The following is a 26,010-nucleotide window of genomic DNA, read 5'->3' as shown; positions in this document are numbered from 1 at the left end:
GGTTCTCTGCGATGCCAATCCCCTGAGGCCTATCGCGCAGTACAGCTCCAAAACAATGCTCCTTGCAAACGAGAGATGATCAGAAATGCTAAAATAGGCACTACCCACAAATATGAATTATTACTAAAAGTGACCCGTTGTTGATTTACAGGAAAAATAATCCATTTTAAGACAATGACTAAGTCTACCTAAGAATTGTTTTTCCCGGTCATCACACAGTTACACCCGAGTCTCTCGCCACTCTGTTGGGATTTTTAACTCTCTTTTCGTCGTTTTCACTTCACAATAAAGGCGTGTAAAAACTGACATGATTATCTCCATAGAATGATATTCTAGTAACAATGTCATCGTGCATAGGCGAAACCCACGCTTTGATTCACTTGTTTTCAAAATATTGCCAACATAAAACACCTAACCGTCATAAAATACAATTTAAAAATATCTTTGATAACATATTTAGGTTCATCTTTAAGAAAGTTGACCACGTAAACAAAAAAATGAAAACTAAAACAGCATACTTTCGCCGAGGTAAAACGTAATTGCCATTACAATGAACAAACGACATATTTGCATACACTACCCTGATCACGATTATTTTAGTAAATTTCAGATTCATAGTAACAACGAGCTCATGACAATTGCGGACGATGTACATGTATCACTTAACTGCTGATACCAGTTGCCCATTATCCTAGGTAGCAGCAGCTGTCAGATGTCTAATGCCACCTATCAGCAATTATAGACACTATAAGAACGAACGCGTAGCGGCAAGTATAAGAATAATTAGAAGTTTAAAGATTCGTGACGTAATGCCAAACTGTTTACTGTGTACTTACTTTAAGATTAAAAATATGGGAATTAAGCTTGCTCCGAATGTTTTAAAGTTCACTTTTAGGAGGAATTTATTTTTGCAAAACTTACATCGATAAATATATCCGTATGGGGCGCTGATTATTTAAGGCATTTATAGCAGTTTTTAGCTATGCATTGGTTAATACTCATTTTAAAGTAGCATTGAAATTGAAATAGTTCCTTATTTGAATTGAACTGAACATTATTCGCAAAGTCTCGCTCGGACTTGTGGGGAAAGGGTATGATGGCAGTAGCTTCAGCTGATTGAGAGGAACCTGGGGGGGAGGGGAATAGTTGAGTACGTGAGAAAATTGTTTTGCAATGGCCCTACCTTCGCCCTCTAATCCTGTGAATTATATTTTTAATAGACAATATAAAGATAAATATTTACTAAGTAAATCTCTATTGAGAGAGAGGTTAGGACATGCGAGAAATTTGTATAGAAAAGATCTTCTTGCTCACTATGGCTGTGTTAACGCCATAGAATTTTCCAATGAAGGAGAACTTCTGGTTTCAGGTAATAATAATTGTTTCTATAAGTTGTTTTTTGAATTAGTATATTTTGATGTATGTTCATATTATCGTGCATTTAAATGATTCTGTACTAAATCATATTTTTTTAATGGCATCATGTTTTTGTGACGTATGGATATTTTCTTATCTTGCGAATAAATTTCACTACAGGTGTTGTTGGTATATTTTGATTTATTTATATATAAAACAAAATATGTGGGCGTCACAAGAAACAATTTTAAATTATTTTAGGGTGTATAATGACAAATGATACTATTGACAGTTCTCAATCTCGGCACTTTTAAAGCCATCGCCCTTTGTTACTTATTCTTGCCGTGCGTTATATTTTGCGATAACTATATCATTTTGCAGATATTATTCAATGTATTATGCAAATAATTTCCGCTTTTCCAATTTCGCAGGTGGAGATGATAGACGGGTACTATTATGGAAAGTGGAAGAGGCAATCCACGGAGTTGGAAAGCCCGTGGCAATGCGAGCTCAACATATTAGCAACATATTCTGTTTAGGTTATGATAGCACTAATAGTAAGATATTTTCGGCAGGAAATGATGATCAAGTGATTGTTCATGACACTAGGACGTGAGTTGTATTTGTGAACTAATATTAGCCAGACGACTAATGTTCCTACTAATTCTTGTAATCCAGTGTTCATAGCATTGTGTAACGGAGCAACTTTCGGTTTCAGCGGAGATCCAATTGACTTTTTTCTGCACGAACAACCAGTCTACGGTCTATCAATAGACCCTCTAAACGATAATGTGTTTGCCAGTGCCTGTGATGACGGGAGAGTTCTTATTTTTGATATTCGTGAGCCAGCTAGCACAGGTAAAATTGTTAAACAGAAGTATGTTTTCATTATTTATCATTATTTCCGTACTTTGACGCGTAAAATTATCTTTACAGAACCGTTTTGCCTTGCCGGATATACCTCTGCATTTCATGCTGTTATGTTCAACCCTGTGGAACCTCGATTGCTGACCACCGCAAATTCCAAAGAAGGCGTTGGTCTTTGGGATATCAGAAAGCCAAGACAGTAAGTTTCAGTTGTTACGATCATTTTATAATCTTTATGTGTATGTCATAATCCTTAACCAAGCTCTTTGTCATGAACAATAAGTGTCATTGGGATGCAAGTTGAATTAAACTTTTGTTAAACTTAAGTAAATGAGGTAACTTTCAGGTAAATCATGTTATAATATGTTCAAGGGCATATATTATTTCATAAACTTGCTCACATCTCTGAACTAGTGGTACCATATAAATCATTTCTCTATTTTTATGGACTGCTCTCCAAAGCTCTTGAAGGTACCTATCTTTTGTGTTGTATTCGAGCATTAAATAGTATTGAAGACAATTGAGGGCTACTGATATTCTAATCACACACCCATTGAAGATACCTAGGTGGTGATGATATTTGGGTTTTTATTGCTCCAAGAGCTGATACAATATTGTGTAATATACTTGAGTCCAAAAACAAACATTATAGTTCAGCATGATATTAAAGTCGAGTTGGGAGTTGAAACAGGACATTCAGGTTTGGTACACCATCCCAGGGTAAGCTAGGACTACACAAAAATTTTCATTTATCTTCTCTTTTTATGTGTTACAAAGAATATTGCAAAATAATGGGACTAAAATACATTTATTTGATTTGTGGAATACTTGGGGCTATGTAACTGGTTTCTTGTTCTGTTGAGAAGTATTGGTTTAGCATGTTAAAAGGCAATATGTAAACTATGTTGAAGCTCTGTCATTCTCAATATGACTTCTCCTATTCAATCAATGCAAACCTTGTTAATGGATTGTAGTGATTGAATTCAGGAAATTCTAGTCATAAGTGGAATTCTGTGAAAAAACATGTGGAGCCTTTTGATAAAATTTACAATTGGTGTCATTAGGTGTCCACTGTTACTGTTATTAGTTCCAACTTTTATCAAGGGAGTGGGTATTACTATGTTGTGGCCCACTTGCCAGAATGCCTTCCAAAAGTCTCTACTTGGGGAATTAGTCAATTTTAAAGAAAAATCATAAAATGGGACTTCTCATGATGTGATTTTATTTGCATCAACATCAAAAAATGAGAAAACTTTTCCCTGAAATGTACTTTATAAATGTAGGCATACAAAAGGGTAATGGGTGAGTGGTTGGTTATCAATAATGGAGATGGTTATAAGTAAGAAAACTTTCTCGTTTCACTCGACATGGCAATAGGTGTGTATGCTTTAGTCAGTAAAAGTATTGAAGGTAATAAAATCCTCTGATAATGATATTTCAGTCAATTTAGTGGCCGTCACTTCAAAGGTTGCGTATAAAGGGGTAAGAGCATTGGGGAGTGCATGGAAAAAATTAATTATGGTTTATAGAACACTTTATGCACTTTAAAATGGCTGGACAGGCTAGACAACCTTAGTTATCAACAATCTTTGAAACATTTACTTCTCAAGTTGTGTTTGCAATACAACTGACTGGAAACTTCAAACTTTATGTCAGTGAAAGTTAAAAATATGCATGTACTCAGACAAAATCGTCTGCAGAAAACCTGGATTCATCAACAGTGTGCTATTTAACTCTGGATTTTTTTCAAATAAAAAGGGTGAACCAACATGTAAGATACAGTGTGTGGAATAAACACCACCTTATCCTCTTCTCCTACACTTACTCCCCACTCTCCTGCTCATAACATTCTCTTTCTATTCTCCCAAATTCAAAGCTCACTCATCTCTGGATAATGGCTCTGGACTTAACCTCTTTTCATGTCAAACCCTTTATTTTGCCCAATGGTGATCACCTGGTTGACATAAATCTTAGTGCCAAAGAATTTTTTCTGCTACAATACTTACACAAACTGTAGGAATTGGCTCCTACAGGTGATGCATGATGAAATAAGGCAGAGTTTTTACTTAAAGCTTTCTCCAAGAGACTGTTTGATGTGTATTGTGTCATCATTCCATTCCTTTTTTTTTGTAGATCCTCTTTCATAAATACTCAAAAGGTAGCAACCCACATTTTACCACTTAGAATGTATATGTGAACCCACACGCATGCCTGAGGCAGGTCTCAAATGTATGACCTTAGGGTTAGCAGGCAAGTCCATTGCCCCACATGATTAATCAGCGATAATCCTGATTATTCAATATGCTTAGGTGCACATGGCAGACATTCCCAGCCAAATTTTAAAAGAATTTTAAAAAATCAAGCTGAATGATGACTGATGTCGTTGTTATAAAATTTATTACAAACGATAGTTAACAAATGTGCTTTCTCCACTATACAATTACTGTAATGTAGGGCATTAGACATTCAAATTTAGAGGAACATGCTTATTGGTTAGATGTTGGCTTATTGGAGGAACATGACTGCAAGATTACACTTGTGATATCATTTTAAAAAGGTAACTGCACACCTGAGGAAAATTGAATATTTATGAAAAATCAGGTAATTGAAGCGGAAAGGAAAAAGAATTTGTGGAAAACAGGGAATAATAATGACAGTAATACAAAACGCCTTTATTGTGGTGAGATTCAGACTAGGTTGTCCCTTCTTCCACCCAACCCGTCATAGTTTACATGCATTGATATGCAAACAATCATTACAGTGAAGTGGATCGAAATTTTGATAGTGATTATTAGAAAAATATGGAATAAAATGAGGAAATAAAAATTACAAAATTGCTTAGAAAATAACATTAGGGGGTAATGGATTTTCTGGAATACAAATGACTAGTAAATAAGTGAATGAAACTCAGTATTTGTATTTACCAGAAATTCATTCTCATTTTTGTAGCACTCTGCCCTCTCCCTTATGTCTTGCTATATGGTGTTGGTTGACTCACCTATTACAATTTAGTCAGAAGGGATAAAATATAATGAGGCAGGCAGTAAAATTTTGCTCCAATTAAAATTGTTTTCATATCAGCCATTCCACACCTATCAGGTGTAGGCAGCATTTCCATTAACAAAGATAATGAGGGTTTAGAGATAAGTTTGGAAGAGGCCTATCTCACTGCAAGGGTGAACCTGTTATTGAATGCCAGAAATGATTAGAGTAAATAATGTAATGAAGATAAGTAAAAATAATGAACATATAAAAATGTCATTGATATTAATGCTTGCATTATATCCTATAAACAAATTGGTACATGGTGATCTCACCAACGGTAGCAGTAAGCTTAGAAGTCTTGACTCTGATATATGTCCAGCCAGAATTCCTTTTCTTATTTGCCTGAACACATTTTCATGCATCCATGTTTTTCTCGTCATTCATCAAATATTCAGATTGTTTAAGTTGGTCTCCCTGTAATTGTAATCTATGATGAGAATAATTATTCTACAGAAAGAATAGAATACAGTAAGGGGATGTCATGTGCACCAGTTTATAAGCTTTCAACCAAGGATAAGTGTGTCTTAATATGCCCTGACCATGAGTTTTATCAGTCGTTACTTGTGGCAATTTTGCTATTGTACAAGGGTAAGTCAATAAAATAGTCCCAAATTTCTGCGAGACAAATGCAGGAGCTGTTACAAATATTACAGTAGGAATACTTGGAACAGCAACCATACAGTTCCGACTTAACCCTGTGTGATTTTCACCAATTGAGACCCTTAAAATCATGTGGGTGGCTGACATTTTGAAATTTACGATGCCATCCAAGAGGTTATGCATTGGCTGCGACAGCAATCATAAGACTTCTTTGTTACCGGCTATCAAGGGCTTGCAAAGAGATGTAATAAGTGTCTTTGAATGTACAGGGTGAATATTTAGAAAAGTGATATAAATTTCAAAGAAGTTACTTTGATTATTATTGCCACTATCCAGTTTTTCAAGTTATTTATTGACTTTCCATCGTAGTATGCAAACATCATGCTCCCTGTAAACTGGCATATACTTTGTAGTGCACTGCATATCCCATGAAAATCATCGAAAAGGGGAATTCCAAATTCACAGTAATTTTTCATTATGACAGAGGGCTAGCAAAGGTCTAATGAAAATACAAAAATGATTTCTCAGACTCATTGCAGACTTGCCCTCGTCACATGAAATGCCTCATTTGTGATACATTGATCATTTTAATTTTGGAACAAGACTAATATGATGGGATTGAGTAATGAGTTGTGGGCACCTTAAGCCTCATCCATGATTTATTTGTTGAAAATATCTGTTACGAAGACTATAAATATCAACTTCTTTGTATACAGTTTACTTTAATGTAACTAACTCTATTAAGGTTTCAATTTTGGCGTGCAATAATAAGTAGTTGAGTTAATGATAGCTGGCATTTTTCTGTGGAATTAATTAATGTTTAGGTTAAAAGTCACGTTAGTTTTACCCTTGAATCACATTGGAAAATATGTGTTAAGACAGATGTATTAATGGTTAAAGCAGGCGGTGAAGATGAGGTAGGAATAGTGGTGGGACTACATCATGATTTTGTTTTATTGGGGTCATAGGAGGATTCAAGGTTAAGGAATATGCTAATGCCAATTTAATTTCATAACAGTTCATTCAATTTCAAAATGATACCACTGATACAATGATCTGTTTTTTTATAATAATTGGCAACACACTGATTTCAATTCTGATGACTTTAAGTCATAAATTCAGTTGTATGTGACCCTGATAATATCCGCTGCATTTTTAAGCAGTGGAAGAAATTTGAAATTGAATTCAGTGCAAAAAAATTCATTCTGCTCTGCCTTTCCGTTGAAATGTTTGAACTGTTTTTCAGGGTGGTGTTGAGATATGGGTGCAGTGGCCCCCCTCAGAGCTGCATGAGCGCTCGCTTCAACAGCCGTGGCACACATGTCCTCGCTCTGAGGCGACGGCTACCTCCAGTCCTCTATGCTGTGCATTCTCCTGCACATGTTTGCCAATTTGACCACCAAGGCTATTATAATTCATGTACAATGAAGAGTTGCTGCTTTGCTGGCGACGCTGATGATTATGTTCTGTCTGGTTCTGATGATTTCAATCTCTACGTTTGGAAAATTCCCACGGATTTGGGTGTCGATGGACAAGGTATGTATAATATTCTGAGGTGAATGAAAGTATTGGTCTTAAGATAATCATGAATTTTGTGCATGTATGAAATTGTGTCTTGAGGGGAAAGGAATTATAATAAATGTGTCATTTCAGTTTTAAAGTCCAAACCTATCTGTTTTATCATTTCTTTATTCTTATTGCTCTGATGTTTTAAGTTTATGAGATGCCATTAATCTGTTTTCTTCAGCCCATTGGATTGTCAATGCTCACATGGTGTTAAAAGGGCACAGATCAATTGTGAACCAAGTCCGCTTCAACTACACTAATTATCTAATTGCATCATCTGGTGTGGAAAAACTTATTAAGGTTAGTACCAAAGTGATTTAGTTTTCCTCACCTTTACATGCATACATTTGGAAACAAGTATTTTTGGAAATGGAGTGGTGGAGATGCTACTGCTAGGGTTTTGAGTGATGATTATGACCAGAATAGTATTGTTCTTCATTTGAAAAAAAATAGAGAGGAAATGTATGAGTAATGGTCTCCTGCCTCCCATCAATTTAATTTTTTGCCAAATATATGGCATGAAAAGGATCACATTAAGTCTTACAATGGCTTTGGGAGGAACTCTTAAAAAAAATGGTGGAAGTAGTTGGAATTGATAATACTATCATAATGTACAGCTTGCTTCTCTACAAAGAAACTTTCTCCTTGAAATACTAGGTATGAAGTGACAGCATGATTTACATTTAGATCTTGGCAAAGATAAGAAAATTCTCTTCCCACATAACTGTGGGCTGTAAAAGAAGCCTTCATGTAACTGATATATCACCCAAGCATTTTCATGCTCTCACATAGATCAAGGGAAGATGCATGTTTATGTGTACTGCTCAAAGCTCAAAGAAAATACCTTTCTCATGTAGAGTAGAATATCCAGATATTAATATACTAGAAAGCTGTTTTCCTTTATAAATTAATATGTTATCTGCAGTACCACTGATGAAATGGGGAGAAAATAGGGATGTACATGTGTACATAAGATAATTATTATTTTTGGTAAAATAATATTATCAAAATTTTGATTAAAATACTTTAATTGCTTATGAGGTATTTAAGTTGATCTAAGCAGTCTCTGTATGTTTACCACCACGCAGGTTAATAAGTTGGAACCTGGAAAAAGGGTATTTAAATTTTGATCCTGGCTGAAAACTAGTTAGGGTAGTTTTAGTCTGGATAGGAGGGATAATCATAATAACGTTAATAACCAGTAGAAGTGCTCATTGTCTAATTTATATGATGAGGTAAAGAATACTTATGAAGGTGATCTCTAAATTAGCTGAAGGAAAGGGAAAGGAAGTTAGTGAAATCCATAATTTATGTTTTAAAATAAAGAAATGAAAATGTTTGAATAACATGCTGTTACCTAATTTTAGCATACAGGATATTCTGAATGAGTGTTCAAGGCACCTAAGCTGAAAGCATTTCTTTTCAATTTTAATTAGTTTTGGAGCCCTTTTCCATTGCCTGGATCATCTGGTGGACTGGCTAAGGAATCTGACTCATGGGAAAAACAAAGAAAAGTTTACACGCATGAAGAATACATCAGTCTAGTGCTACGCAGTGGTCAGGTAAATATATTATTTTTTTATATCTTGGAATGAAGTTACCAAAAAATAAGAAATTGTCATTGTCTGCTTTTAGGCCAAGTGATTTTCTGCATGACTTCTTCATTCTCGAATCAGCTTGTGTTGTAAAGAATTGTAAGGAAATGGTTGCGTGATGTTATGTTCCATTTAACTCACATTTTCTAGGTATCTGGTAATCATTTCAATGCTATATGGTTAAATGCAGATGTGTTTCATTCATTTCATAAGATTTGCCCTCATTACTCAATCATGAAAATAATACAGTATGTAATAATTATGCATTGGATTTAAAGGTAAACTGAAGTAATATTATTGTACATCTTAATGAAATTTGGAATGTAATTAGTTTTTAAGTGTTCTAGCAGTATGGTGGCATATAATTCATTATTATATTTTCAAAAAGATGCATTGCTGTATCATGCATCCATAAAAATTGAAGTACAATGGTCTGTCAGTCAAACTGCAAACTCTTCCTATTGTTGGGGATGCAATGTTTGCTGGCTCCTCAGGTAGTCCCTCAGAAAGGGTACTAGGTTGTTTAGAATCCTTGAAGAGGATCCTAGGGTATTACTACACTTTTTTTGGCTTGTTGTGTGCCGGGTAATATATGCCAGACAGAGTGGTAAAAAGCATGCATAGAGGATATGTTCCAAAGCAGGAAACTCTGCATACCCCAGCTTTTATTGTTCAATAAATGTGAAATTAAGGCCTGGGACAACCAAAATATTAATGGGTAGTTTAGGCCATTTAAGATAACCCTTCAATAAATGAACATGGCATTACCTGGAATTACTACTTTGGTACTTGGAATTTGAGAGGTGTGCATGGAAAGGAACAAGGGGTCGTGAATGAAATAATTACCAGATGAATGGGTATTTTTTATTAAAAAGCAAACAAAGTAGAAAGGGTTTGACGTTAAAATTGATGCCAATGGTTTTGACATGTTGGTGGGGAGTCAGTGAGAACATGCACTAAAGTCTGGACTTAGTTCTACGTGAAAGGATTAGGATGCATGCTAGTTAATGTCTCCTGAATTGAATGGGATTCATGGGAAATTTACCATCAGAAGAGATGTGATAATGTTTCATTATGTAGTTGTAGAGTGTGAAACTGAAAGAATAAAGTGAGTTTTGTGGAAAATTTAGAGAAGTATTGAAAAACTATGACCTTAATAAAAGAAGGGAATTGGGATGGTGGGGTGGCTAATGTACTGGCTTCCCACCCTGAGGCTCCAGGTTTGAATCCATACTTGGGATGCTATGTGTGCATAAGTCATCTGTCGGATAAGATGTGAAACTGTGGATGCTTTGGTGCCTTTCCTTAATAGTAGGCTGTATTTCTCTCCATCCTTCCTCCATTCCCAGAAACATATTACCCCTACCAGATCACCTACCTATCCCTTCTGGAGCAAATGAACTCTGCTCTTGATCACCTCCCCTGATTACTACTACTACTACTTAAGGAAAGAATAGGTAATGGTATTTGGAGACATGTATGGCTTGTTTGCCACTAGAAGAGATGCCTTTGAAAAAGTGATAAGGCCTTTTGGCGATCCCAGAGGTAGTGATAATAGTGAAAATTTGAGTTATAGTTCAGTTACTAGGGAAAAATTGGTGTTTGCATAAAAAGGTGTCTTTGTCTTAAATGTATGATTTAATAATTAATCTCCCTATGTTTATACTCATGGAAAATGGGTTGTTCTGTTAATCTAATTGTATTTTATTTTGTTGTTGTTCAGTGAGGGACTGGGTGTGTAAGCAGGGAACATAAGGAATGAAAGATGAGGGATGTGGAAAATACCACTATTTGGTAGTTTCAGTAGTAGTTCTAGTGAGAAATTAAGTGGTAAGGAAAATTACCATGCAAATTGAGTAATGAAAAATTAAAAAAAGTAGGGTCTACATTCAGGCTGTGTAAATACAATGATATACATTACAGGCAGTGTTTTGCTGCTATAAAATAATGTCCGTACCATAATAAATGTAGAAATAATTTTTAGTTGACATTAATAGCTAGTCATTTTGTTTACTTTTTGAGTTTACAATTGGTTATATTTCAGAGTTCTAAAGTAAAATTATGCAAAAATGTTAGGTTGACCAATTTTCATTCTAAACACATAGTTATGAGTAACACTCTTAAGTTGGCTACTATCTTATTTTAGACTTTGTTTTACTTACAGTTCATGTCACATGACTACAGCAACCAATCCACCCGTGAGGACCCTCGTATGATGGCATTCTTTGATTCCCTTGTTCAGCGGGAAATAGAAGGATGGGGTTCAGGGAGTGAGGGCTCAAGCGTAGAGGACGGAGGAGTCCGAGGTTGGGAGGGACGACGTTGGGTTCCCCAAGCAGCCGTGGCAACCCAAACCACAGATGATGGTGTATCGGAAGCAAATCCTTCAAGTCCAACTCTTCAGGTCCCTCCACCACCCCCAGATGCGAATAACACAGCCGAACTTTCATCTCTGTCATCTCCTGACACATCATCACCATCTCCATCCTTGACTTCAGCTTCCTCATCTACCTCTGATTCCTCTTCTACCTCTTCATCAGCCTCGTCTTCATCTTCAGCATGCATGGAGTCTGAGTCAGATTCTGGAGACTCTTCAAATTCAGGTTTGTATATGCATGCAGTTGGTTTTTGCCACACGTACTTACTTGGGAGTACATTTAAAGGGGATTTAACATACCCTATTTATTTAAATATTGAGAAAGGATGTCAAGTGCAAATGTCAAAGTAAAAGGGTCTTAATGGCTCAAATGTTAGGTGTGTGTCTCAAGAATGGTATTCTTATTCAAGAATTATTTTTTTTGTCTGGATCCTAACTCTGCCTATGTATATGCCAATTCGTGGATAAATGAAGCATGGTTTATGCACAGAGTTGGATGGTTATCATTCAATTTGATCTATTTATTATGGATGACTTAGAAGTAATTTTTATGAAAGCTTGAGAAATAAGTTAAACAGCATTATTTAACTCATGCACTCAATTTTTCAGTCAGTCAGTTCATGCTTTTCACTACTCTACAGAAGTGAACTGTTCCACTTGCTTGAATCTTCTTCCTGCCGACCTAATTTAAATGTCCAACTTACTTCTTAACCTTCCATCACTTCAGATTATCATGACTTTTGTTTTCTCAATGATATCACATTTATTGCCTAATTCTGTTACCCACCAAACATTTTCTGGAATTATTATTTATTTTTCAGCATCAGATGCTGGAGATCATGATCTGCATGCTCTAGCTGCTGCATATGTTGGTGCTATATCAGAAAATCAGGATGATCAAATGCTGCCCAGGGGTATGTATTTTTACCTTATGATTAAAATTGAGATGGGTTGGGCGATAATTAATTCACAACGATGGCTGTGCTGAGGAAAACAATGGACTCATTTTATGCTGTGTAACAATTATTTTTTATGCAAGTTGAGATGTCTTGAGTTTTATTTTGGTGAAATTCGAAAATTATTTTCAATACTTTTCAGATAGACTACTGTTGTGAACTCTATTAAAGAAACTGTGGGAAATGCCACAAGAGTAACTTTAGCTCTGGCTAGTCTGTCACCAGCCACTGTGCACACAAATTAATTGGGAAAAAAAGATTGCGGAAAAGTCAAAATAAATGCCTTGTGATATGTTTTGTAGGTCATACAAATAAATATTTTATAGCATAATAATTTTTAGATCCCTCTTTTTCAACTTGTCATTCAACTTTTTTTATATAGATTCATTTATGCACAATTTAGCTTTCACTTGTTGTGAGTAGTAGTTTTTTATGGAAGGCGACAGAGAGCTAAGGTCATTTGCTCCATTAGGGATGGATGGGAAAGGAAGGGTGGAGAGAAACCCGGTGTCGGCATTAGCCTACTCTTGTCGAAAGGCACCTAGGGGTCCGCACTTTAACGTCACATCTGACGGTTATTGTACTCACTCAAAGTGCTCTCCACAAAGGGATCAGGATACGGCAGAAAAATATTTGTCGTCTCCAGGATTTGAACCCGGGCCCTCTACATTAGCCAACGCACCATCCTGATCTCCCACTAGTAGTGAGAATATCATTTAATTAATTAATGAAATTAATAAATAATGTAATGCATTAATTTTCCAGTAATATCTGAGTTTGATGTAATAGAGCATGAAGGGATTTTTCTAAATTACTGTCAGCAGCAAATACATAATATTGATTGCACATAATATTGAAATCTTGGTCATATCATAGTAAAATCTATGATGAAATCCAAGTATTTGTGCCTCAGTTATGATTCAATTCCTCAAGGTTATGCCTGAATTAACAAATTAAAACTGATTACAATAACAGCCATGTAAGCAATTTGATGGTGAAGTTTATCAGAGATTAATTTTTCATATTACCTGGTGGTTCGTTGTATAAATTTAAGTTTTGCATGCAATTTCATAGAATCTAGTGCTGAATACATTTAATTCTTTCATCATCCAATACTAGAGCAAGGTTGTGTTGTAGAATATGTGTGACGTTGGAGTTGATGTATTGAGGTGAAAAGTAAAAATGTGGTGTCCATGTTTTTGAAATGACTTTTTCAGTAAAGCAATGGGGAATGACTACATATTTATTATGCTCTCGGATCTATCTTGGTCGACAACTAATTTTAGGTTTTAGGTCTGAATTGTAAGAAAATGGTCTATTGTAATGTTAAATTTATTATAATTATGTGAAATTGTTTCTTCCTGGAGCTAAGCAATGTTTTTTACTGATTGAGAGAGTGATTGTTTATAGGAATTGATAGAATGGGATGTAGGTGTTGGATAGGGATTGAAAATCCATTGATATTTAAATATCTCTTGGTTTGTAGGATAGTCATTCAGTCTCTAAATGGGAGGTTGTTTAAAAGTAGTGATCATTAAGCGAGGCTATTTCATTTGTACAGCACATAGGCTCTCAGCACCTCATAAGGAGGATATTTGTATGAGTTATGCTTCTTGTCTTTTCTTTGTTATTGAAAGTGCATAATGGCATTATTTATTAATCCTCATTGATTCCACGAAATATAAATTAATAAAATCACCTAATTCAGATTGAATGTAATTTTGTGTGAAATAATTTTATTTACACCTCTGAAAATTTAACATGAGTTATTTTTCCATGATCAAATGTTATATATCTCGAGTTAAAAAGACTGATGAGATTTATGAGAAACAATTTTGATGGTTTTTTTCCTTGAACAGAACAAGTCCTCGAGTCCTGGAGCAGAGAGGAGGGTTCGGGCACACCAAATCGAATTTCCCAACTGATTGCGCAGAAGCGTGCACAGCTAGTTCGTATGGCAAGAGTCAAGAACCACAGGCAGCCCCCGCACCAACCCAAATGGCGGCAGAACTCCAGTGGTCAGGGTGCATCCACCCAGACAAGCCTAGTGTCGATTGCACGCATTCTCTTTCCTCCTGAAGATGCAAATTCAAATACTGTGGAAGAGATGAATGAAGAGGGGCATGGTCGGCTGAGAGAGACGAGGAGGGCAGGAAACTCATCGGGGAGTCAGAAAAGCAGAGCTGATGCCGGAGACAAGAAATTGGGTAGGCAGTCACAGAGGAGCAAAGGCGCCAACAACTCAAGCAACAAATCCCCAGAAAGTGATGAACCGTGTGCGAGTGGGTTGCAGAAGGAAGTCTCTGTTAAGAATACTTCAGAAGGAACAAGCAAAGTGGTGTTGGTAGGAGATAAGTCACCCCCCGTAGATGGCAAAAGGGTTCGGAGAAAGCGAGTCAACCACGCTAGGCGACTAGTTGTTGGGAGTAAGAGGAAGATAAACACTTCTGACAATGATTCATCTGATGATGGAGACTCGTCAGATATGTTACCCCTGAAAAAACGTACCAAGGAAGTGATCAAGTGTGGCAATACTCAACCTGATAGTGATAATAACGTGAGGGACAAGGCTTCAGTTTCTCAGGGTGTCTTGCCAGCCTCCCACAAACGTAACTCTGAGAGAAACGGATCAGTTGGCAAGGGCAACAAGCAGATTGTTACAAAGTCAAAAGTGGGTGGGTACTCATCATCATCTTCGGGCTGTACTTCAGATGAAGGGGAGGACTTGGAAGCCAGAAAATCTGGTTCCCATCGTAAGGGGAAAAGGCCAGTGAAACTGTGTAAAGTCTTGCTCAGGTTAAATCATAACTGTGAGAAAGTCACCAATGGGAATTCAGTGAATGGACAAGGTTCATCCGGTACCCCATCTGGTCTGAATGGTAAAGTATGTACCCCTGAGCCGGAGACTGTGTCGGTCAGTCCAGTGCCTATGAGGCATGCTTTGGAAACCCCCGATAGTGGCATAGCATCAGGGCAGTGCCGGGAGAGTGCTGGCGCAGGCAGTGGAAGCACAACTAATGGAAACACAGGGCAGCTGACTGAGGGGAGCTCAGGCTCCAGTTGTGTTTTCAAGAGACTCAACAGGAGATCTGGCAAAGCTCCGTATAGGAACTATCGCAGCAAGGTGGGCTATGATTCTGACTCCAATTAGTGTCCTGAAAGTGAACAAATACATATGCAGGATGAAAAAATTAATTTTACTCATTTGTGTGCTAATTGCCAATCATAAATGCAATGTTCTTCCAATGGTCCTCAGAAGTTAGTATTTTTTTTTTCAATTTAATTAAGTAAATACTCACCTCTTAAGCTATACTTGGTTAATTTGGTTTTGGGATGTCTGTCATGCCTTTCCGCTTAAAAAAAAATTTTACTTTATTTGAAGAAATTGCTTCGAGTTGGAAAAACGTTTTGTCTCTCTGTGTAATGGTGAAAGTCAAATTTTGTGTTCCATTTTGTGATCTTATTGCTGTGAATAATGGCTGCTACATATAATGAGTATTCCTGTTAAACTAAAGAGCACTTAACAATTTTGAAAATATCAGTACTTCCAAAAATTATTTATTATGTACTTCTTTGCTTCTAATAGTATTTTTTAAATGTCATTACTGAAATTATTATTGTTGTACAGTGATTTTATATTTTGTTGGAGAAAAAATGTATAAAATTCTAAGCCTCAAAAGCATCACAATGTATGAAAATTTTAAGTATGAACTGAAATCTAGTCACACTATGATAGAGGCTCACATTGATTAAAACAGTAAAAATTATTTGAAAATATGAATCCCTCTGCTTCATTGATGATTAAGCAAGGGTATGTTGGCCTGTCCATTCCTTATCCAAAAAATATACATGCATTTAGAAATATTCAATAATGCGTTCAGGTTTAGATGTAGAATTTCAGTTTGCCAATCAACAGTGTATTTGGGTTTCTTAAAAATAACTTGCCATGAACTGCTAAATACTAGTTCTTTATAATATATGGAATTTTCTTCTAAAGAAATAAAGCTCCAATAAGCATGAGATGACATGGTTAAAGTTATATTTTTGTAATTTCTACAGGTAATATATAGAAAACAGTTTTTTTTATGTTAATTGTATTTGTCAACTTTTTTCTGTGAAAATGTTTCCAAAATTTTATGTACATCCACAAACGCATATTACATTTAGTTCAGTATAAATAAATGTGAATGAATTATTTGAAAGGGGAGACTTTATGTTGTAGGTTCCATCGTAATGGCATTGAATTACAATGAATTCATTGTGATTTATCAAATGATGAGATTGGCATTTGATTAATATTACTATGTACCCAGAAACCACTCAAGAATGACTTATTCCAAAGCATTTAACTGGGTAACTTAATGTATGCATCGTTAAACAATTATTGGAGATACTTCTCGAGGAAAATCATAGTAATTTGTAATAAATATATAAGTAAACCTTTTAAGAAATTAATGACTAAGGCCGAGCTCAAAACTTAATTTTTTTCTCTTCAAGATGTTATGTTTCACTACACAGATGCTAGAATACATTGATTTTTCAGTTTCATGACTGTAGGATAAGTGAAACCACGATGAATGACAGGCTACATTCATAGCTATCATTGTGTAATAAGCAAGAGGCTATGTGGATTGAGATCAACAATAAACTTTCTAGCTTTAATCAATATAACATTTGTTCTCAATAACGTTTTATTTAAGATTTATTGTGCTACCTAAAGGGAGCTACAGAAAATTTTTCTCTTAATTTGGTAGGACGTGAACTTCACAGATCAAATCTAGTATGATTAAAGAAGGCAAATCTACGATAAGTATTGAAAACCAAATGTGATAATATAATAATATATCAAATGTGACGGTCTCATATCCCATCGACTTAAATGCAAATGTGCCAATAAAAAGCATGTAATTTGGTAAAAACTCTTTTAGACCAGAAGATATTTACTCAGTTTTCGTTATGCTAGAAGTTTCCATGAAATGATTTGGTTAATGGTGCAGTTACAAAGGCCTTTAGGCATTCTTTGCTTCTGATATCAGTCGAATCCAAAATAGTGCGTGGTAGAAAGATAGGATCTAGCAACAGTCATCAGATAATAAAATTTAAATACATAACAATAAGAGAAATTACTTTCCATCAAATTTAAATTTCAAGTGGTATACTGTATTATAGAATGAAACTCATGGTCAATAAGTGTCAGAGTATTTAAACTGACCTTATTTTCAATTTATTTGTTCCTGGAAAAATAATAGTATAAAATATTTGAGTACATTCTTCATTCAGAAAATTCAATAACTTATAGTTTGGCCTTTACCATTAAACATTGATTCATGGCAAACATTTTATCTGCATAGAACGAAATTTAATTTATGAGAAGAATTTTTATGAGAAGCACCAAGGGTTGGAAACCCTTCTAATAAAAAACAATAATAGTCTAACCAATAACATTTTTCATTAATGCTAATTGGAGAGTTGCGATGATGCTGTTAGCTTGAAAACTGGAAAGACACCATCTCATGTTGTTGACTGCATTTCTATCTTATGTTAAAAGGCCTTTTACACTGTAACAGTGTAGAAGATAAATTACTATTTACAAGGCATTTTACCGTACCTTATTCTAATATCAATCACATTAATGTAAGAGTAAAATCCTCAACCTGAGACAGAGGGTAATATATTAGTGGGCTAAATCGTAAGTCGTGCAGATTCTATTACCTCCATAGGTGAGATGTGGTCATATAGTGGTGTTTATTTGCTAAGATTAAGATATGCCATCGTCTTAGTTTTGTTTCACTTAAAAAAAATATATACCACAGATGTAAAATTTCACACAGCCTAGGTTTCAATGCTCTAACATCATCATACTCTTTATATTCCCTGTATATACCTATGAATTCCTCCCTCATGAAAAATCTCCCCTCCTTGCTTTCTCAAACCATTGAGTAGTACCTTGGGGATGCTATCTATCCCCATCACCTTATTTGCTTTTTCTCTTTCTTCAATCAAAATCTATTTTAAATGGTAGAATACCATCAATATTAATATAAGTATTAATAAAGGAGGCTTCGTAGTAGTAGTTTTGAGGGGAGGCGACCGACAGCTGAGGTCATTTGCGCCATAGGGGGTAGACAGGAAAGGATGAAGGGTGGAGAGAAACCCGGCGTCGGCATTAGCCTACTCTTTACGAAAGGCGCCAAGGGGTCCGCAGATTAACGTCCCATCCGACGGACGGCGTACTCACTCTAAGTGCCCTCCACAAAGCACCTCAAGTAGGGATCGAGATTCCTCTGAAAAATATTCAACAGCGCCGGGATTTGAACCCGCGCCCTCAGGGTGGGAAGCCAGTACGTTAGCCCCCGCACCATCTCGATCCCCAGGAGGCTTCCTTCAACCTTATTTTTAAAAACGAAGGAAACTACCTAATATCCATAAGGTGAGAACTTAACGCAATCAAAGGCATATTTATTGCAGTATTTTAGATATTTTGTTGATGATCCCAGTTTTTGTCAATTTTGCACTAGTAATTTTGAAAATTATTTTAATTAGTTTGGCCTTAATGTTTGGTAAATGACTATTTCAATTTGAGCCAGATTTTTTTAATGTGAAATGTTTATTTTTATGGAGCATTTCAAGCCTTGAATTTTTAGCTTTGTTCAATATAAGTGCATATTATTCACTTTTGCACCAATGTCCATGCTTGGATAGGCCACTTTGAAATCCATCGAGTGTGTAGAATGTATGTCTTCGATGTCCTTTTATAACCCCATTCTCAATTTCCCCATACATTGTTCGCACCAAAGTTACGAGTATAACTGGTATACCTTGATGGCTCCATCATCATGGCTTCTGGTCGCAAATATATTAGTTATACTGCCACTTTTATTTGGTAATATGCACATTCAATAACTTGGCAAGTAATCCAAACATGATTATTTGCATCACTTCCACTTTTGAGAATAAGGAACTGCACGACAGTCCTGTGGCTATCAACATATCTAAATAAATGGGCTTGAATGAAAAACTTGTCCATTTTGAAACAATTGGGAGTCTCTCAGGCAGGATGACAAGGTTGGAGTTTAAACAAAAGTGATAGCTGAATCATGAATTTCAATAAACTGAACATAGGCATACGAGGTTTGTCCAATAAATACGTGAACTGAGGCCATAAAAACTTTATTTTGTAAAATTTAGCCTAAATCGATTTTTGTCCCTTCAAAGTCTCCATTCATCTATGCACTTATTCCATCTTCTTTTCAACTGTTTAAAGCACCATTGGAAGTCCTCGGCAGTTAGCCTTTTTAGTTGTCTTTGTCGGTTCTTGCTTGATTGTGTCCACATCTTCCCAGTGATGTCCCCTCATAACATTTTTGCATTCTGGGAATAGGAGAAAGTTGCAGAAGGAGGTTGATCAAGGATGGTGATTGAATTTTTTACCAGAAACTGGCGAACAACCAATGCTGAATGTGCAGGTGCATTTTCAAGGTGAAGGATCCATCCATCATGTTTGGTTAAGATAATGTGCATTTTTGATTTTCCTAATTTCAGTTCATCAGCTATCATTCGGACAGTTTTTTGACAATCGGTAAGGACACGGGACTGCACACGATCAATGTTATCGTCAACACAGGTGGTTGAAGGCACTCCCGGCCTTGCGTCATCCGTGGCATTTTGTTGGCCATCTTTAAAATGCTTAATCCAGTTGAAAATGGATTTTTTCTTCGGAGCTTTATCACTGTAAACAGCTGACAACATTTCAGTAATTTCTTGATAACCTTTACCGCACTTTACCCAAAAACTTCGATGTTGATTCGTTGCTTCATGATTTCGTCAATTTCCATTTTCAACGAACAGTAAAAACAAGGACAACAGAAACTAACACACTGGCACCATACGCACAGCTCGACAATCCGCCAAGCATAGACAGCTCATTGGGTCTCAGGCAGCTAGTGTCGCTAGTCCACATCATGGCCACCAGATTGCACCAGTTCATGCATTTATTGCACAGACCACGTAAGTAAGCAGCCAGTGAGAAACATTCAATTGTTTATGGAGAGACCATGCGTGAGTGTACTCTCACGAGAAAATGTCAGATACTATGATTAAGCAGTCGGTGACATGATTATCCAGTGCATGGAAGTCATGTCTATCCCTTTCATGCTGCCAATTGTATCACTAGAATAATGTACCCAAATACTGTTAGTGTCATTCAACCAAGTCTTAGTTTTCAAGATTCACTATCTATATTTCTGTCGTAAAAAAAGATATAATTTTGGTTTGCGGTACCTTCCTCAAGAGTATTATGTGGCACCATCGCCAAAAAGGCTGTCCAAATGACATCAGACAGCTGCTCTGTGGACATTTCATCTTGCTCTTAGCCTTTAACCTAAACATATATTACCCTAACAGGAGAATTTATTGATGCACCTACCAACTTAACTCTTGAGAGAGAGCATACATTTTTCCACAACATCAAGGTTGCTGTCCATGAAAAAAATATCCAGCATCACTAAGATGAATATATAATTCAGTTTAGATAGCAAAACAAGCTTTTGAATAATGAAACTATGGGGAAATGGACTTACTAATCATTAAAATAAAGAAAAATTTTGAAAAATAGAATTTATTGACAATAAGACAAAAAACAACATAGAGCTTACACTTGACATTCCAGCTTTACATCAATTTAGTTGACATTAAGGACAATTAGCTGATCTCCCAATAATATTACATACATAGATTATACAAAAAGCATTAAAATCAATATCTATTTTTAGAAACAATTTTAGTGTAAATGTGTCAATACACAATTAATTCATTAATATTTATCATATTCTTTTCATTTCATTTAATCAGAGTATGATTTTAAAATATGGTAACTTCCACCAGTCTTATGTCATAAGGCAAAAAATGATGTTCACGTTTAGAAAAACATCAAATAATCTTAAACATAGTTAATTCACGGATTTATCTGTGCAGTGGTGCAAATCATTCCTCAAATTACAAGTGTAAGAATTTTTAATAACAGCAGACATTTCAATAATATAGATGCATCATCATTAGATTAATTTGGTAATAAAACATTTTTTTACCATTTATTTAAAATGTATGATAATTTATTAATTAGTAATTCAGACATGTTATACCCAAACCTGAAAAATGTCAAAAAGCAAGCACCAATGTTTATATGTATAAGAATAAAATAGATTCTCCCTCCCCCAATTCAAACAATGCTGACATGACTATCGAGTTGTCAGAATAAATAAAGGATATGAAGTTAAGTCTGTTGGTACAAAAAGTGCAACAAAATATGAGACAAATGTAAAAAATGAAACAATGATCAAGTGTTGTAAAGCTTTTGTTTAAAACTAACAGATCCAGGCAACAAAAGCTACATGAATTATATTTACAATGAAAATAATTAAATCCAAATCTCTTTTTAAAACCTCGCACAACATTCTAATTCTTGTTACATGAATGAACACCAAAATCACATCCAACATTTATTTCACTCTTCTTCACTACTACTACTACTGCTGGAACTACTCCAACCACCATGAAAACTTTTTTTTACGGCATATGCTCCCAAGCCCAATCCGGCCACAGGTACTCCATACTTCAGGGCTTTCTTTCCCAATCCTTTTCCTCCCATTTTCTTCATGTGCTGTGTGTAAAGTTGTATTGTAGTACAAGTAAGGTAGATGATCGTATTAAAATGGACACAATAAGGACCTTCACAAACTACACCATTTAGGAGTTAGGTGAAATTATTTGCAATATTTAATTCAAGTGATACGGATTCAAGTATGACTCGAGGGTAAATATAACAATACTACCAGGTTTCACAACAGAAGCATAGCAAATGAAACAAGGCAACCACCAAATTACCAAACATCAAGAATTGAACACATTCAAGCTCTGATAACACAAGTGAATAAACAATACAAATCAATCCCAACATCAAAGCATCTAGTTCCAAAGCAAAAGTTAAACTTGAAATGAAAATTAGGAACCCATGCAAAATAATAATTCATTTAAGTTTGTTAGTTAATTATCATAGTATATTAATAAATTTGCAATTGACAATTAAATCACAAACCACAAGTATTCTTCCTAAAGAAACCAAAAACACAAGCAGTCATGCAATCTATATGTAAAGGAAGAGTAATGCCATCAGAACCACAGTAAGTTATCTATAAATTAAGCCTAATGGAAAATGTAAACCATTAAACTGCAAAGGATAAATATTAAAGTCAAGTATTTCTAATGAATTATAACCTGAAAAACTTGTACAAGCATCGCAAAATGATGCATTAATTCCATAGATTAGTAGGTAAATATAAATTAAAGATGCAACAGCAGAATTTCTCAAAACTGTTAAGTAAATGCATATAAAAGAACCTGAGTGTGTAAAATATAATGAATAAAACTGCAATAAATATATAAGTTAAAGATGTAGCTTTACATTCCAAAAATTATGATAATGACTCTGACTTCAAAATCTTGTCTGATGACACATGTATGTTCTGAAAACAAGTGCATTGCATAAAAGTTCATTTATTGATGAGGGGGAAAAGCTGTATTAACAATATGATCCTTCTCAATTAAATTCAGTCTCATGATGTCTTACCCATCACTAATTATGCAATTTATGACATCCATACTACAAAAGCATGACTTCATTGAGGATTTATCACAGCCTATCAGACAATAATATTTTTGCATTCCATTATTTTGATATGAATAACATTGAGTATTACAAATCACATTTCATTTTTTAAATTTACCTATTATGCAATAAGTTCCCTGGATCCAAGAAATTCTCTCTCCAAATTCTTCCTATACAGTCTTTTTGAAGACACGAATTAAGAAAAAGCATAGTTATGATGAATTTTGAAATCTATAATGCACGGAAAAGCCTCATGAAATCCAAGGCACTTAGCTATTATGATAAGGCAACAGAAATACATATAAATATATATATATATATATCTGATCAACAACTCACTAGCCTTTTTCAAATATTGACTCAACTTTCCAAGTTGCCATGCCATCAATTCATATTTCTTTAATCATTTAACGTTGTGCCATCAATTCTGAGTAACATGTGAGCCCATTGATTATAAAAGCCATCTTGCTCAACCTAGTGAATGAATTTGTGTTAGAGCAAAGCTCCCTTTTACAGCAGTTATGAATCATGGCAATATTGCTTCTATTACCTAATCCAAGATGAAAATGTCCCTTGACACCCATTTTTCATTAAATATATTTACTGAGTTAAGTAGGTACTATCTAAAATATATATAGTAAACTCTTGATTATCTGCATTAGCAAAAATTGCATAATTCTTATCACATGTGTGCTAAAGGCAAACTTTTAATTATTCGTGCAATTTTAGCTTGTGCCATGCAGAGCAGAAGGGCAGATTCTGCACCTAACTTCATGATATTCTATTTTTGTGCATGTACACCCTTAAAATAAAAGAAAGACCTAAAAACATGTCATGCAAATCAGAAAATTAATTTATGTATACTAAAAAGCCAAGGCTGCAAAAATACATTAAATGTAAGTTCTTTCTGTGTAATTTCATTAAAAATCATCAAAAAAAAATTTGACTACTACATATTTTTCCATTAGTCATTGTCTCTCTTATGCTCTTTTGCCCAGATTATCAAGAGTTCACAAGATTAAAGGACGTAGTTAGTCATCAAATTATGTATATTAAAATGTTTAAGAGGAAGATGAAATAGGAAAATCAGTATTCGCCATATAAGAATGTTAGAAGCTATATTCATAACATTAATGGGCAAGAAGAATGGTATTTTGAAAAAAAAAACATTGACTCATGGATTATTCAGAAGAATTAGCAGATTGAATTGTTTCTTCCACTGGCTTGCCATCTTCTTTCACAGGTTTTGGAGTAGTTTTAACAGCAGATTTGACCACAGGCTTTTCGGCAAATTCAGCAAAAATATCATCAGCAGTCATTTCCTCAGGCTTCTTGCCAGATCCTACTTCCTGCTCCTCTTTTGGACTTATTTCAGACTCAACGACTGATTGGTCTTGCTTGACATATGCAGATTTTGTTGGAGCTTCATCCACCAAGTTGATCACATTTTTTTTCATTGGCTTACCGCCTTCAGGACCAACAAGCATTTCATCAAGTGATCTTATGAGATCTTCATCAATTTTACCACCCGATTTATAGCCAGGCTTTTCACCATCTTTGGTTGAGTGCAAGTTGGTGGCTCTGTGTGACTGCTCCTTACCACCATTACCTCCACTGAACAGTCTCGACTGGATTGCTCCAGCCAATCCTGAACCGATTAGGCCACCGAGAGACTCGAGACCTCCTGCTCCACCTGGTTGGCCTCCTCCATAGTTGCCCTGCCCACCATATGGATTATGCCCACCATATGGATTCTGCCCTCCATATTGCCCTTGACCACCATATCCATAAGGGACTGGTGACCTTCTATCATATGGGTTTGGCTGCGGACGATCCTGGTTACCCATTAATCCGGACTGAAATGCTCCAGCCAAACCGGTACCAATGAGGCTTCCGAGTGACCCAAGACCACCAGCTGACCCAGCAGAAGGGTCACTATGAGGAGATGGGTTTGGGTACTTCCTGTCTGATGCTGCATTACGATCTGGGCCCATTAACCCTGCCTGAATAGCACCAGCAAGACCTGGGCTGATTAAACTTCCAAGATAACCAAGGCCACCAGCTGAGGTAGTGCCAGTGTTACTTCCTCCACCGGCATGAGATGGATGAGTATCTGTGTAGGTTGGGTTCTTAGGCTTACTGTCAGGGTTGTTGCTAGTTGTTGTAGGAGTGTCTTTGCCACCCAATACTCCTGAAAGGGCAGCCCCTGCCAGACCAGTTCCAATCAATGTGCCCAAACTTCCAAGACCACCAAGGGAACCGCTACCAACTCCACTTTGCTGACCACTATCACCATGGCCTTGTGGTAATGAGGGGTACTGATGGTAGGGTATAGGAATTTGCAATCAGCAAACACTACTTTCACAGTTTCCCAATTCATTAGAAACACCATATTTGCTCACACACAAGTCATGCTCAGAATAAAAAAACTCTTCAATTCTGATTAGAAGTTGAAAAGGGAAAATCAAGCCCATCAAAGCTAAGTGGAATCACATACTGTGCATAACTAATATGTACAAACAAAATCATATAAACATCCAACCACAAAAAGACAATTCCTAGAAAAGCAAAAAATTTTTGATTTCTTTTCCATTACAATTACCTTAATTTTTGAGCAGAAGACTTATGTTTGAGAAAATGTGGTGTTGACAAAAATTTAGCCCACATCAAATACAAGTTTCTCAACAGTAATAGAATGAAGCCTCATTTTGAAATGATTTTAAAACATTAATGATATTTTAGGCATTTAATAGCCCAATATATATTTAAAAGCTCAAAATAATCTTTTAACTTTGGCTGAGGCATTTTCATGTGATCCAGGTGTACACTTTCATGAGAGTAAGTGTCAATTTGGCAAAGCCTTGCTATGAGGCAAATCATCCTTTTATTTTTTCATTTACAGAAATAATCTAAACTATGCATGGGTGTTTCTTAAATCTGAAAAGGATGAGAGTGAAGGAAGAGGAACTATGCTTGACTGGCCAC

The 26,010-nt window shown here is 35.7% G+C and overlaps 2 protein-coding genes across 2 annotated transcripts in view; one reads left to right on the top strand and one right to left on the bottom strand.

The window, feature by feature from the left end:
• Nucleotides 1-772: 772 nt before the first annotated feature.
• On the top strand, nucleotides 773-16,505 carry LOC139698873 (DDB1- and CUL4-associated factor 5). Its single transcript, XM_071597820.1, has 10 exons — nucleotides 773-1,369; nucleotides 1,788-1,968; nucleotides 2,075-2,214; nucleotides 2,293-2,422; nucleotides 7,115-7,404; nucleotides 7,616-7,734; nucleotides 8,871-8,996; nucleotides 11,194-11,632; nucleotides 12,228-12,320; nucleotides 14,222-16,505. The coding sequence occupies exons 1-10, from the start codon at nucleotides 1,174-1,176 to the stop codon at nucleotides 15,511-15,513; spliced, it is 3,006 nt and encodes a 1,001-aa protein (XP_071453921.1). The 5' UTR covers nucleotides 773-1,173; the 3' UTR covers nucleotides 15,514-16,505.
• A 5,406-nt stretch (nucleotides 16,506-21,911) lies between these two features.
• LOC139699110 (spidroin-2-like) overlaps nucleotides 21,912-26,010 on the bottom strand; it is a 32,079-nt gene continuing 27,980 nt past the window's right edge. The window contains exon 7 of the mRNA XM_071598136.1: nucleotides 21,912-25,343. Within this exon, the coding sequence (XP_071454237.1) occupies nucleotides 24,207-25,343 (1,137 nt within the window). The 3' untranslated portion in view covers nucleotides 21,912-24,206. The remainder of the gene's footprint in view (nucleotides 25,344-26,010) is intronic.

The sequence above is a fragment of the Hetaerina americana genome, unplaced genomic scaffold, assembly GCF_022747635.1.
Source record: "Hetaerina americana unplaced genomic scaffold, ioHetAmer1.1.p SCAF_9, whole genome shotgun sequence".
Taxonomy (NCBI): domain Eukaryota; kingdom Metazoa; phylum Arthropoda; class Insecta; order Odonata; family Calopterygidae; genus Hetaerina; species Hetaerina americana.
The sequence above is the reverse complement of the archived record's forward strand: the minus strand, read 5'-3'. Positions and strand labels throughout refer to the sequence as shown.